Raw genomic sequence first — 15,399 nt, 5'->3', positions numbered from 1 at the left:
GTTAATTATGGTATTAATGTAATTAACGATGTTGTTAATGTTAATTATGGTATTAATGTCATTAACAATGTTGTTAATTATGGTATTAATGTTGTTAACGATGTTGTTAATGTTGTTAATTATGGTATTAATGTCATTAACGATGTTGTTACTGTTGTTAATTATGGTATTAATGTTGTTAACGATGTTGTTAATTATGGTATTAATGTTGTTAACGATGTTGTTACTCTTGTTAATTATGGTATTAATGTCATTAACTATGTTGTTAATTATGGTATTAATGTTGTTAATGACATTGTTAATGTTGTTAATTATGGTATTAATGTAATTAACGATGTTGTTAATGTTAATTATGGTATTAATGTCATTAACAATGTTGTTAATTATGGTATTAATGTTGTTAACGATGTTGTTAATGTTGTTAATTATGGTATTAATGTTGTTAACGATGTTGTTAATTATGGTATTAATGTTGTTAGCGATGTTGTTAATTATGGTATTAATGTTGTTAACGATGTTGTTAATTATGGTATTAATGTTGTTAGCGATGTTGTTAATTATGGTATTAATGTTGTTAACGATGTTGTTAATTATGGTATTAATGTTGTTAACGATGTTAATGCTGTTGTTGTGTTTAGTTGAGAATGGTGCAGAAGTACTGCTCTCCGGTGAGGGTCTATAAATACCCCTTCGAGATGGTGATGGCAGTGAGTAAGAACTTATTTCTATTATTTTATTTATGTCTTCTTTCATCTTTATCCTGTTTATGTTTATTCTTATTTGGCAGTTAATTAAATTGGTAACATTCATGATTCAGAGAGAGACACAGAAAGACAGAGAGAGTGAGAGAGCAAGAGTCAGAGAGAGAGAGAGAGAGATAAACAGAGCGAGAGTGAGAGAGAGACAGAGAGAGAGAGACAGACTGAGGGGGAGAGAGAGACAGACTGAGGGGGAGAGAGAGAAAGAGTGAGAGAGCACTCTGCTGTGTGAGTGAGAGTCAGTATGTATGATATGTGAGTGGGGAGCAGTAATGCCTGAAATGAGAACTATTTACCCCCCCGACACACACACACACACACACACACACACACACACACACACACACATATCTATATGCAGTATATATTTATAGAACAGTCATATGTAAAAGTTTGTGCGCCACTGGTCCAAATGAGCACATCCTCTACAGACACACTTTAAAACACAAGCACTGAATTTAACATAAAATCTGGCCAAAAGTTATGAAGTTCCCACATCCTTTGGGCTGCAGTCATGATTTTAAAGGAATCGTGCTGACTTGCTGCCGTTTGATCATTCGGTGTTTATGTTGTAAATGAGACGATCGTTACTGTTGTGAATAGCAGATCATGAAACGGTTTGTGGGAATCGAATCCTGAGATGTCGAGCTTTATGGTAGTTCATCGCTGCATTGCTGGACGAGTCGATGCTGAAAATGACGTATAAAACAGAGGTAAAAATGACAGGTGTGTGTTTTTAAACTTCACAGAAATCATTTCTCCTCTGAAGCTCTGGAGGTCCTGAGGTTTCCGCGCTCTTATTTACACATCTTTACGTCAGATATTGAACATTCATCTCCCTCTCTGTCTTTTTCCCCTCTTTTATTGTGCTTGTGTTGATTTTAATTAAGCGGAGTCTCCAGTTCCTCGTCTGTAAAGCGCCCTGCTCCGGTTACGCTCGCCCACTCGCTGTGGTATTACTCCACTACAATGTGTGGATTCATAATGACCACTCTGCGTGCCTGAGTGTACAGGACAGGCTGTGCGGAGGTCACTTCAGCACTGGCTAATCTAAAGAAAGAGTCCAGATTCTACATTTTTAAGGTTTTTTCCTGTTTTGTGTTGTTTTATAGTCATAATTCATTTCTATATGACCATTTTCCAACCTATCTTTATCACAATAAAAGTCTGTTTAGCTCCACCCATTCAGCCTACAACAGTTTAGCTCCACCCATTCAGACCACAGCAGTTTAGCCCCACCCATTCAGCCTGCAGCAGTTTAGCTCCACCCATTCAGCCTACAGCAGTTAAGCTCCACCCATTCAGCCTACAGTGGTTTAGCTCCACCCATTCAGCCCACAGCAGTTTAGCTGGCAGGTCAGCCAGTTAGAACAGAGCTCATTTACATATATTCGTCTGTAAGAACTGAATTGAATTATGACTTTTTGGTTCATGCAACTACATAAATGTTATAAGTGGACCCTCCTAAGATTGATATATGTAAATCATCTCTGTTCTGATTGGCTGCTTTTAACTTCTTATAACATGAGCTTGAGTGGACGGGGCTAAGCTGCTCCAGGCTCAGAGGGCGGATTTATGGTGAAGTGTTGGATTTGTCTGTATATGGACTGTATGGTGACGAGTGAACGGTATGAACTTTAACAGCGTTTACAAAGTACATCAGACTAAACAGTGTTAGTTTTTCCTGATATGGGCCCTGTAGGGTTTGTAGACCGACTGTATGCTATACATTGTGTGTGTGTGTGTGTGTGTGAGACTGTATAGTGTTTCCTCTGTTCTAATTATATCGCTGGTCCTAGATAGCTCAGCTCAGTTTCAGGTTACGCTTCAAGGGCTTGTATTCACACCCACAACAGCAAATGTTGGCCCCGAAATTGTAGACTGTAGCCGCTGTGACACGAGAGGCGGTTGCCGCGGTGACGGTCTGCTGAGAGGATGTTAATGTTGTCTCATTTCCCAAAACGAGCGATCCCACTGAATCCCGAAGCTTTACAACACTGAATCCTGGATTTTACAGCAAGTTCACTCCTAAAACAAATGAAAAAATCTACGTTGATCAATAAATTGTTCATTATTTTATGTTATTGTTATGCAAAGGGAAAATATTTGGAAATATTTCTGACATATTTGAGAATATTAGAAGTTGTCATAGACAATCAAATCTGAAGAAGTTAAACCTTACATGACCAGAAATGTAGATCTGCAGGAACAGGCTTAGTGAACCCTGACCTAAACTAACACGTCAGAAACGTTTCTAAAGCAGGGTTTCTCAACTGGTGGGCCGCAGACCACTAGTGGGCCGTGAAGCCTGTTCATAGTGGGCTGTTGCTGGCACTTTGTCACAAAAACTAAAAGAAGAATCAAACATTTCCAAATTTTAGACCATATTAACAGAGATGTATAAATAAAGTAATCGCAGACATCGTCAGTTTGACACTGTGCAGTCGCTGGCTCGCGGCGCAGACGGTTAGCCAGAGATGGACAGTTTTCTCAGGGCATTCTCTCCAAGCTTGTTCAGTGCAGACCTATCAAATGTTTTTCTTTAGTTGACTCTGTTTTGATTTGACACCTGTATTCAGGTCTACATCAAACAGTGGTCCAAACCCAATAGTCACTGAGGGGAGTGAGTTTATTTCAAATGAGACACTAAAACCCTCAAAAATAAAAAAGAGACTCAAGGCCAAACACTAGCCACATTTACATGCAGCTTAATAATCCATTAATAATCAGACTAATAGCTCAATCGGGATAGAATATGTCCATGTAAACACCTCAAACGGAATAGTCTAGTCCAATTGAGACCAATCGGGAATACAGCTTCTATCCAATTGAACGAGATGGGTGATAAATAATCTGCTAAATAGAAGAATAATATCAGTGTAAACGTCTGTATCCGATTACATTCCCTATCGGAAAGTTTCAGTCCGTTCTGCATGCGCGTCGCGTCACAGTGAGAGTTTATACCGTTCAACACGGCAGAGCAGAAACTGGTCTGCAGAGGAGACGAAGTTCATGCTCTGATCTTTAAAAGACGGCGGTGGGACGGACGTCCAGCTTATGTGTCTCAGAGCACGACGTCCTCCTCTCGGCCTTCTTTAATAAGGACATGTGAAGGACGTTTTCCTGAGTCTGACGTCATTTTAAAGCAGTTAAAAAAACAATCACTGCTCACTGCTGCTCATCTCACTCTGACTGGACATCACGTGATGTTCGCTGTCATGGTAATTCTGGATTGGATTAGTTGTAGTGAGCATGTAAGAGAAGATTTTTCTTTAGATTGTTGAATAGAGTGAGAATAAACGCCTCAGTCTGAATCTATAATCGGAATATATTCAGTTGGATTGGGGAAAATCTTTGAATGTAAACACAGAAACAGTGAACAAACTGTGGGAACAACTTGAGTATTTTCAGTGAAAATAAGATGGAAAGCTCCAAATCACAGTCAACATCTAAATCCCCCCTTTTTTCCTTTCCACCCTTTTTTTTAAATCTCTGCAAATGCATGTTTTATTAACATTAACAAACTGAAATGGATGACCTGACCTTTTACAGTGTGAGAAATTAAGAAAATGAATTCAAAAAGCTGATTATAGTTTTTCTGTGGGCTGCTGTTCTTTATAGTTATAAACAGGTGGGGGAGCTCCAGAGTGGCGCAACCGTCTAAGCGTGGCCGTGTCATCAAGAGGTCATGAGTTTGATCCCTGTGATGCTACAGCCGTCCGTAGCTGGGAGTACTAGACAGCACAAATGGCCTCGCCCTCTCTGAGAGGATGTAGGATTTATTAATAAACAAATTAATAAATAAACAGGTGGGCTTTATTAAGATGTCAAGCTTGCAGATTCGCCTTTTGGTGCTATACAGAACCATATACAACACATTTTCCATCAATCTGAAGAAACCTTTCACAATACAAAGAACCCTTTTACCATGCAAAGAGTTCTTTGAGTGTTCATGGTTCTATATAGAACCATTTTTTTTACTAAAGAACCTTTCAAGAACCATATGCAGCTAAAAAATGCACAGTCCTGTCATGTGATAGACTGAAGGTGATGCATTAGCCGGTGTATACAGGTGAGCACTGCAGCCTGTAATGTTCTAGCAGTAGTCCAGATAGACACTGATTTCGTATGTACTCTGCAGGCGTACGAGCGGCGGTTCCCCACTTGCCCCCTCATCCCGGTATTTCTGGACAGCGAGGTTCTGAGCGACACCTGGAGCGAAGATGGGGCCGTCCACACCATCCAGCGCAGCTGCAAACTCAGCGTGGATGCTCCCCGTCTCCTCAAGAAGGTCAGATGGTCAAACAGGGTCAGAGTAACATCTGTAGCCTCACAGCTTCGGTTCTAACTTAAAAGAAGCTAAATTTGGACTCCAGACACGTCTGGCTGACTGAAGACATCTGGAACGAAAAGGGAAATTTGGTAAACTATAACCAGCCAAGCAACTTGCATTTGCCTGTTTGCTCACAGCTTCAGTTTGTTGATCGTTTGTTAAAGAGTATTTTTTCCACTTATGTTTCAAAACTAAATATCAGTTACTTTACTTACTTCTTTTACACTCAGTGGCAGTGAAGTATATCTTCTGGATATCTCATACAGTCTGCATCACTGTAGTCATTTCCTACTGGCTAAATGTAAAGACTAAACCGGATCCCAAATGTTAAAGAGCTAATCTGTCTCTTCAACAAAAATCAAGCCCACAATATTTGTCCATTTTACCATCTTAGCTGTAAATATGTCTCAGTATGTGCTGAAAAATATAAAAAATATAATATAAACAAAAACACAGATTCACTTTGTTCTGCTTTAAGCTTCAGCTCAGCTAAAGCTGCTTTTCTCACATCTCCAGCAGGAAACTTTTCTGCATTCGACTTTTTACGAGGCTGAAGGTGCTTCTCATTCACCAGCTTCTTGTTTGAATTGTCCCATTCCACCTTAAATGGTGCCTGTGGTGGCAGAATATACCTGCTGCACCGTTTAAGGTGGAACGGGACAATTCAAAAGAGAAGATGGCGAATGTGAAACTATGAAATGCAGCAGAATGACGCAGACGTTCGCGGGTAAAAAGTGAATGAGAGGCTTTACTGGTGCAAACAGAATCCACAATCATAGTCAGGTAACATGCAATGGTCAAATGCAGAAAAGACAATATACACAAAAACACAAACATAACCAGTCGAACAGTCCAAAAGGGATCAAACAAAAGGTCAAAAAACAGGCAAAAGAGGTCAGATCAGGAACGAACAATCAGGGAATAACGCTCAGCAGCTCTGAGGAAAGAAGCAATACCTTGCAATGAATCTACAAGCCCGGGCTTTAAGCTAAACTAATCAGAGAAGAACAGGTGAAACCAATCAGTACTCTGGGGAACTGGAGCGCTGATTGAAGCTCAAGAGTGAGGCTGATGTCATGTGATCTCCCAGGGGATTCTGGGAGATTGAGGCCAAAGAGAGTTCAAAGCCAAAGGGAGTCGTGACAAACTGACTTCACTTTCACCACTTTTTAGTGTTTGTTAGTCTCTGGTTGCAGATTAAATGTATCAGGAAACCAGCTGGAGTGACTATAAACAATAATAAGTCCATTTGTCTCCAAATTGGGGCAGTCGTGGGCTGGAGGTTAGGGAACTGGCCCTGTGACTGGAAGGTCACTGGTTCGATCCCCAGCACTGGCAGTCCATGACTGAGGTGTCCTTGCTCCGGGCAAGTGTGCTCACTGCCCCCTGGTGTGTGTGTATTCACTAGTGTGTATGTGGTGTTTCACTTCACGGATGGGTTAAATGCAGAGGTGGAATTTCCCCGGTTGTGGAATTAAAAAGTGTCACTTAAATTATCGATGTTCGTCTTAAATCTCTCTCTTTGTCATTTCATTAACTACTAGCTAGGCCAGATTATTGTATGTGTTGCTATAGTGACCAGCAGTCTGAGCTGATCTTCAGGGTTAAAGGGTGAATCAGCAGTTCTACATTAACTCCAGCGTTTAAGACCATTTACTGTTAAAGTACAATTTTTAACTAGTATTGTAAAAAACATCATGTTTGAAAATACAAATACATTAAAAATTTTCCTGACTTATGTAGAGCCTCTTTCTGCAAATCTCTGATCCCAGACCCCCCAGGATGATGAAAGCATAACTGTTTAGGGGTCGTGGTGAGATTTTGTCATTTTTTGCAGATTTTATTAGAAAAAGTAAACATTTGCTTTATGTAGCTAATCATTGTCTACAGAAAGGGTGAAAACTGAGTGAGTCCCTGCTGAAGAAAGACCATTAGAACCTGATGGTTTTGCTTCCTATTGGAAACTGGCAGGAACCAGCAGAGACTTTTATGGGTTCTTACTGTTTTTCAGCAGGTTTTTTTGGCCAAACTGAGTATGTTTAGGTGAAGCAGAGCAGCTGCAGTAACACATCAATCATGCGTAACGTGTGTTTGTTGTAGATCGCTGGAGTGGAGGTGGTGTATTTTATCCAGAAGAACACTCTGAACTGGAGAGAGCGCACTTTACTCATCGAAGCTCACAATGAAACCTTCAGTAACCGAGTCACAGTGCTGGAGACCTGCCTCTACAGTGTGAGTCACAGTGCCAGAGATAATGAGAGGCACGCTTTCCTCAGTGCTTTAAAAATAGCATCACTGAGCTCAGTAGACAACGTGCAAGGTGCGAAATTTGAAGTAATAAAGTTTAAACTTCTGACATGCATGAAATTTCGAGGAATTATTCTTTGGTTTAAAGTGTGTTTAACAACCGAGTTCAAGGACGCAGAGGTTTTATGGCTTACTAATAATCTGAAAACAGTATATATACTTTATATATATATATATATATATATATAAATGTCAAAAAATAAAATAATAATAATAATAATACAAAACTTGTGCTAGTCCAATACATACTACCATTTAATAAGTTTTAAAGAATACATTTAAATGAAAAACTATACCACATGTTATTTTTGTTCAATTGTTATTAAATGATTAATTCTCACATTATAATGTCAGACACAAAAATGATGTTTACATCACATTCCATTCAAATTCCATTCATCCAGAACCACACATTTAAAGCTAAGGCTTGTTTTTAACTTTCTGTGTGGAACTTATTTTAAGGCCACACCTATTTCATAAATCCTCCAAATCTCAATTTATTTTACAAGTAAAATGTTTAAGAAATGTAAAATATTTTACACTGTATGTTGGGCTCAGTTATTTTATTTATATTTTCTATGAAAACCATTACACATATCTTAGATGGTCAGTCAGTATTGATGGATTCGGTGTTTTCACATGGATTGATGCACAAAGACTGTGTCTATAAAGTGCTTATAAAGCGCTCTGTCTGTGTGTTGTAGGTCCACCCTGACAATGAAAGCTGGACGTGTTTTGAACAGTCGGCTTCTTTAGACATCAAATCATTCTTCGGTTTTGAAAGCACAGTGGAGAAAATCGCCATGAAACAGTACACGGCCAACATCAAACGGGTAAACCTTGGTATTTATGCCCTGATTTATCTTGGTCTCAATGGTATTTGTACTCTTATTCTTCTTAGTCTTGATAGTATTTGTTACTCAATAGTATTCATACTCAGACTTGTCTTGGTCTTGATAGTATTCATACTCAGACTTTTCTTGGTCTTGATAGTATTCATACTCAGACTTTTCTTGGTCTTGATAGTATTCATACTCAGACTGGTCTTGGTCTTGATAGTATTCATACTCAGACTTTTCTTGGTCTTGATAGTATTCATACTCAGACTGGTCTTGGTCTTGATAGTATTCATACTCAGACTTGTCTTGGTCTTGATAGTATTCATACTCAGACTGGTCTTGGTCTTGATAGTATTCATACTCAGACTGGTCTTGGTCTTGATAGTATTCATACTCAGACTTGTCTTGGTCTTGAAAGTATTTGTACTAAGACTTTTCTTGGTCTTAATAGTATTCATACTCAGACTTTTCTTGGTCTTAATAGTATTCATACTCAGACTTATCTTGGTCTTGATAGTATTCATACTCAGACTTTTATTGGTCTTAATAGTATTTGTACTCAGACTTATCTTGATCTTGATAGTATTCACACTGGGACTCATTTTGGTCTCAATAGTATTTGTATTGGGACTCATCCTGGACTCGATAAGATGTGTACTGAGACTCATCTTGGTCTACACACTATTTGTACTCAGACTCTTCTTAGTCTTGAAAGTATTTGCATTCAGACTCATCAAAGTATTTGTACTCAATCTTACCTTGGTCTCAATAGTATTTGTACTCAGACTGGTCTTGGTCTCAATACTGTGTGTACTTGGACACTTCTAGGACTCGAAAGTATTTCTACTCAGACTTGTCTTAGTATCAAAAATGTTAGTACTGTGACTCGTCTCAGTATCATAGTATTTGTAGTGGGACTTGTCTTGAACCTTACAGCATTTGAACTTGGATTTGTTTCGGACTTGATAGTATCTGTACTCTCAAACTGAAAACGTTACTGCTGCGTGTTTCAGTGTTATTGTTACTGTAGTCTTGTTTTGCGGTAGGAAAAAAATAAATCCTTTCCATTTTTACATCTTAAAGTTTCTGTCTTTTCTAGCATTGACATGAATGAAAAAACATGAAAAGTGCAGACTCGAACGTTTTGAAACTGCCCCCATCAGATAAACAGCACCTAAAGCTTTGATCTTTGAGAGAGAAGAGAACATCAAGCTGCTTCAGATCTGAGAACGACTCTGAGAAGACGTCTCAGCGCTGTTTGACAGTGTTACTCTCTGTGTGTGTAGGGAAAGGAGATAATAGAGTATTATCTGTCTGAGCTGATCTCTGAGGGTGTTACCGAAATCCCCCGCTGGACACCTCCTCTACAACCACCTCTGTCCTCTGACCCCTACACCATCGCGGCACCAACCTCGACAGAGCTCCACACAGCCAGCAGCAGCGACATCAGCCTCGGTGCCGGCAGCACTGAACCAGCTGAAGGTAAAACATAGTCGTGTATTCCTGTCTGTTTGGGTTTTTTACACTTACATTAATCCTGTTTGACCATTGAAAAAGACCTTTATTACCATGGTAGCATAGATCTGGTCATTTCATGTATGAGTCATCATATCATCTCACATAATGGGTAAGTTCTCATCCCTGGAAATGACTATTGCCCCGCCTCTAAAATCCCTTCTGATTTTTGATTACATCACCAGGAAACAGCACTATCCAAACACCACAACTACTTTCTACACTCACCGGCCACTTTATTAGGTTCAGTTGCTTGTTAACACAAATAGCTAATCAGCCGATCACACGACCGCAGCTCACTGCATTTAGGTGTGTAGAGGTGGTCAAGACAACTTGCTGAAGTGCAGACCGAGCATCAGAACGGGGAAGAAAGGGGATTTAAGGGGCTTTGAATGTGGCGTGGTGTGTGTGTGTGTGTGTGTGTGTGTGTGTGTGTGTGTGTGTGTGTGTGTGTGTGTGTGTGTGTGTGTGTGTGTGTGTGTGTTCGTACAGGAGATAAACTGGACGCTGACTATATAGAGCGGTTCCTGGGTCAATTGACTCCAATACAGGAGAGCTGTTTAATTCAGCTTAGAGCCTGGCTGCAGCAGACACACAGAGGAAAGGTAAACACACACACACACACACACACACACACCTACACACACACATTCACACACACACACACACACACACACACACACATACTCACAGTAAAGTTCAAAGTGTGTCCCACAACAAATGCTGTTAAATTCGGTAAATAAGTGCATCACTGCTGTTGGAACAAAAACCTTGTACCTCAATTTTTTTAAGCTTTCAGTTTTTGACATCATTTGAAAATACTTGCAATATGCTGTGTGTAAATTCCATGATCAGCGGACCAAAAGAAACATCCCAGCATGCCTTGGAAAGACGTCTGGTTCCACTGACTTACATCAGGGGTGTCTAAAGTCCGGCCCCAGGGCCAAGTCCGGCCTGCAGATTGGTTTGCGGTTGCTCCTTTCGCTTGATGGTGGCAGCGGTAATGTAAACCTATAATTCGTTTACAGTTAAGCCGCAAATGAAATCACTGCATGACGTTTAGTCGTGACCGCACACAAACAGCGCCGCCAGCTTAGACACACACATCACGAAGCAGCTCTGAATCAGAGCAAATTCAGGGAATTCAGCAAATTCAATATGTAAACATCATTGTTCTGTATCTTTTTTATGAGAAGCGTGTTTTTCATATTTTGGATACTGTACATTTAAAATCATTTATGAATAATATTTTGGCAAAGAATGGCTGGCCTTCAGGTATTTAGTTAGGGTCCATGCTTTCATATGTGGCACTGAAATCCGTCAGTCCAACGTCAGTCCAACTCGACATTCATCATCATTCTGCGCTGCTGAGAAGGCTGAAGAGGAGTCTGGGCTGATGTTTCTCTACTAAAGAATTATTAGAGACTCATCCTCCGCCTTTAAATAGATCTAAAGAAACGTCCGTACGTGGCCACAGGAGAACGAGACTGCAGCATCGAACAACAGCTAAAAGTCTGAAAGCAGAGTTTAAAGAAAGTCATTGGATTTGGTGAGACACTGGAGTTTTTATAGCAGAGCTCCTCATTTCCCTCAGATCACCGTGGATCGTATCCGACCAGCCGAGAGCGGATATTCTCTGACAGGGTGTTTCAGGGTCAGTGAAGTGAAGCAGTGCTGAGTCGTATTTTTATCTGTTCCAACTACAGTGACGACGGTCCGTTTCTCCTGCAGGGTGATGAACGAGTGTAGCTGCAGAACGCTGCGAATGCAAACCCCACTGAGATTTACACCAGATATTTATACCTCCCTCTCCACCTCTTTTAGTTTCCCTTGCTCTTTCCCCTTTCCAGTTTTCCCCCTTTTCCTTTTATCTCTCTCAGTTGCATTCCTCTTTCTCTGTCTTTTTCTCTTTCCTCTTTGCTTCTCTTTCAGCCTATTCCTTTCATCCTTTCTTTCGGTCTGTTTCTCGTTTCCCCTTTCCGTCCCTCCCTCTTTCTCTCCTTGATTACACTCCTCTTTCTATGTTTTTTTTATTTCCCCTTTCTCTTTTTCTCTGTTTCATTCCTTTCTTAACGTTACTCTTTTTAGCGTTATTCTTATGAACATTAGTCTTTGTAGCATCAGTCTTTGTAGCGTTAGTCTTTGTAACGTCAGTCTTTGTAGCATTAGTCTTTGTAACGTCAGTCTTTGTAGCGTTAGTCTTTGTAGCGTCAGTCTTTGTAGCGTTAGTCTTTGTAGCGTTAGTCTTTATAGCATTAGTCTTTGTAGCGTCAGTCTTTGCAGCGTCAGTCTTTGCAGCGTCAGTGTTTGCAGCGTCAGTCTTTGCAGCATTAGTCTTTGCAGCATCAGTCTTTTTAGTGTTAGTCTTCGCAGCGTCAGTCTTTGCAGCATCAGTCTTTGAGCATTAGTCTTTGCAGCGTTAATCTTTGTAGCATTAGGATTTGCAGTGTCAGTCTTTGTAGTGTTAGTCTTTGCAGTGTCAGTCTTTGTAGCATTAGTCTTTGTGGTGTCAGTCTTTGTAGCATTAGTCTTTTTAGCATCAGTCATTGTAGCATCAGCCTTTTTAGCATAAGTCTTCGTAGCATCAGTCATTGTAGTGTTAGTCTTTGTAGCATCAGTCTTTGTAGCATTACTCTTTTTAGGGTCAGTCATTGTAGCATCAGTCTTTGTAGCATTAGTCTTTTTAGGGTCAGTCTTTGTAGCTTTAGCTTTTGTAGCTTTAGCTTTTGTAGCGCTAGCATTTGAGGGTTAATTTTTAAACTGTTAATGTTGGTATATTTTACATATTTACCAATTCCAGTTTTCCCTTTTTCATTCTTCTTTCAGATCCCGAAGGACGAGCACATCCTGCGTTTCCTGAGAGCGAGAGACTTTAACCTGGAGAAAGCTCGAGACATGCTGTGCCAATCGCTCAGCTGGAGGAAAGAGTTTCAGGTTAGAGAGAGAGAGACATACACATCCATGCGTACATTTATGTACTGATTCATAGTAATTATTTGGAGCTGTATTGACTGCTGTACTTTGTACTTTGTACTATGTATATTCATACATAGTACAAAGATCTTACACAAATTGAAACAACTATTTATGCTACTTATTTGCATTTGGTTATCGCACAGGAAGAAAGCCAAGCCACAGTCATGCCAGAGTCAGTGGTGTTTCCATCAGTGGTGTTACTGTCAGTGGTGTAAAATCAGTGTTGTTAGCATCAGTGGCATTACAGTCAGTGGTATTAGAGTCAGTTATTGTCAGTAATGTACAGTAAGTAGTGTTATTATTAGTGTACAATAAGTAATTAAGTAAAAGTCAATGTTGTTAGCATCAGTGGTGTTACAGTCAGTGGTGTTGTCAGTGGTCTACAGTCAGTAGTGTTGTTAGTGGTGTACATCAGTGATGTTATTGTCAGGAGTGTGCAGTCAGTGGTGTTATTTTCAGTGGTGTACAGGCAGTGATGGTGTTCTCAGTGGGGTACACCAATGCTATTGTAAGTTTTGCTACAGTCAGGGGTGTTAAAGACTGTGATGTACAGTCAGTAGTATTATTAGTGGTGGTACAGTTACTGGTGCTATTTTTAATGGTGGTAAAGTCGGTGGTGTTATTGTCAGTGGTGTTATTGTTGGTGGTACAGTTGCCAGTGTTACAGTCAGTGGTGTTATTGTCAGAAGTGTTATTGTTGGTGGTACAGTTAACAGTGTTATTTTCAGTGGTGTTACAGTCAGTGGTGTTATTGTCAGTGGTACAGTTGCCAGTGTTACAGTCAGTGGTGTTATTGTCAGTGGTGTTACAGTCAGTGGTGTTATTGTTGGTGGTACAGTTGCCAGTGTTACAGTCAGTGGTGTTATTGTCAGAAGTGTTATTGTTGGTGGTACAGTTAACAGTGTTATTTTCAGTGGTGTTACAGTCAGTGGTGTTATTGTCAGTGGTACAGTTGCCAGTGTTACAGTCAGTGGTGTTATTGTCAGTGGTGTTATTGTCAGTGGTACAGTTACCAGTGTTACAGTCAGTGGTGTTATTGTCAGTGGTACAGTTACCAGTGTTACAGTCAGTGGTGTTATTGTCAGAAGTGTTATTGTTGGTGGTACAGTTAACAGTGTTATTTTCAGTGGTGTTATTTTCAGTGGTGTTACAGTCAGTGGTGTTATTGTCAGTGGTACAGTTGCCAGTGTTACAGTCAGTGGTGTTATGGTCAGAAGTGTTATTGTTGGTGGTACAGGTAACAGTGTTATTTTCAGTAGTGTTACAGTCAGTGGTGTTATTGTCAGTGGTACAGTTACCAGTGTTACAGTCAGTGGTGTTATTGTCAGTGGTGTTATTGTCAGTGGTACAGTTACCAGTGTTACAGTCAGTGGTGTTATTGTCAGTGGTACAGTTACCAGTGTTACAGTCAGTGGTGTTATTGTCAGAAGTGTTATTGTTGGTGGTACAGTTAACAGTGTTATTTTCAGTGGTGTTATTGTCAGTGGTGTTAGAGTCAGTGGTGTACTAACTATAGTACATACTAACTATAACTATATGCATGAAGGTCAAAAGGAATGTACTTGGGCCAAATCAAATGCCACATTAGCCTCTGTAGTTGGTCTTTACATCATTAGCCTTTGTAGCACTAGCTGTAATGGCAGAATGACCCAGACAGCTACAATATGCCATTACTAATCCTATAGACAGAGAGAGAGAGAGAGAGAGAGAGAGAGAGAGGCAGGCATTGAGAGAGAGAGAGAGAGAGAGACAGAGAGAGAGAGGCAGAGAGAGAGAGAGAGAGAGAGAGAGAGAGAGACAGAGAGAGAGAGACAGACAGAGAGAGAGGCAGAGAGAGACAGAGAGAGAGGCAGAGAGAGAGAGAGAGAGACAGTTAGAGAGAGACAGAGAGTGAGAGAGAGAGAGTGAGAGAGAGAGAGAGAGAGAGAGAGAGAGAGAGAGAGACAGTTAGAGAGAGAGAGAGAGAGTTTCAGTGAGGTCGAGGTGGTTCAGTCTATTTGCCTCAGTACACTGAGTGTGTGTATGATAATGTACACTGTAAGTCCAGTTTTATCTGATCTGACCGTTTTTTACTGTTTCAGTCACGCGAACGTTATGCTAAAGTAAACATGCTGGAGAGTTAGAGCTTCGCTTTACCTCCCCCTGACTGTCTACAGCAGTACTGAACTGTGTGTCTGTGTGCAGGTTGCTCCTCCTGGTGGTCTGCAGGAGAACTGCGCTGCATATGCATATATCCTCGCCGTATAATCATAACCTTCTAAATTCATGTTTTAATTTACATTTTCTTAAACTATTGAAAAACACACCTGGTGATATTCAGTTTATTCATGAGAAATTATTAAAGCCTCATTGTAATGTTTTTATCTGATGTTTCAGAGATAAGGCATTCTGTTATGACAGCAATTCAAATGTACAGTTTGCTCCTTAATCATTTGCACCCTGGGGAAAATGAAAAAGGTCTTTGTGGTTAGTTAGTAGTTAATTAGCTCAATCTCACTTAAAAATGAGAAAAAAATAAAATCTCATCAGAAATTATACTTTAAGAAAAACTGAACTAAATGTAACCGAAACTCCAATTTGTGTTTCACCTTTTAAAGTCCACTCCAAAGTGCTCATCAACGACATCCCGTTTCACTGGAGGTTTACACATGAGCTGACAGAAAGGCCAAAT

At 40.1% G+C, this 15,399-nt stretch overlaps 1 protein-coding gene across 1 annotated transcript in view; it reads left to right on the top strand.

Annotated features, from left to right (window-relative positions):
• Positions 1 to 642: 642 nt before the first annotated feature.
• LOC108414575 (SEC14-like protein 5) overlaps positions 643 to 15,399 on the top strand; it is a 35,663-nt gene continuing 20,906 nt past the window's right edge. Inside the window, exons 1-7 of the mRNA XM_017687459.2 lie at positions 643 to 707; positions 4,900 to 5,049; positions 7,192 to 7,323; positions 8,103 to 8,231; positions 9,524 to 9,719; positions 10,245 to 10,357; positions 12,579 to 12,686. Coding sequence (XP_017542948.1) covers positions 645 to 707; positions 4,900 to 5,049; positions 7,192 to 7,323; positions 8,103 to 8,231; positions 9,524 to 9,719; positions 10,245 to 10,357; positions 12,579 to 12,686 — 891 coding nt within the window. The 5' untranslated portion in view covers positions 643 to 644. The remainder of the gene's footprint in view (positions 708 to 4,899; positions 5,050 to 7,191; positions 7,324 to 8,102; positions 8,232 to 9,523; positions 9,720 to 10,244; positions 10,358 to 12,578; positions 12,687 to 15,399) is intronic.

Source organism: Pygocentrus nattereri, chromosome 12 (genome assembly GCF_015220715.1).
Source record: "Pygocentrus nattereri isolate fPygNat1 chromosome 12, fPygNat1.pri, whole genome shotgun sequence".
NCBI lineage: Eukaryota > Metazoa > Chordata > Actinopteri > Characiformes > Serrasalmidae > Pygocentrus > Pygocentrus nattereri.
The sequence above is the reverse complement of the archived record's forward strand: the minus strand, read 5'-3'. Positions and strand labels throughout refer to the sequence as shown.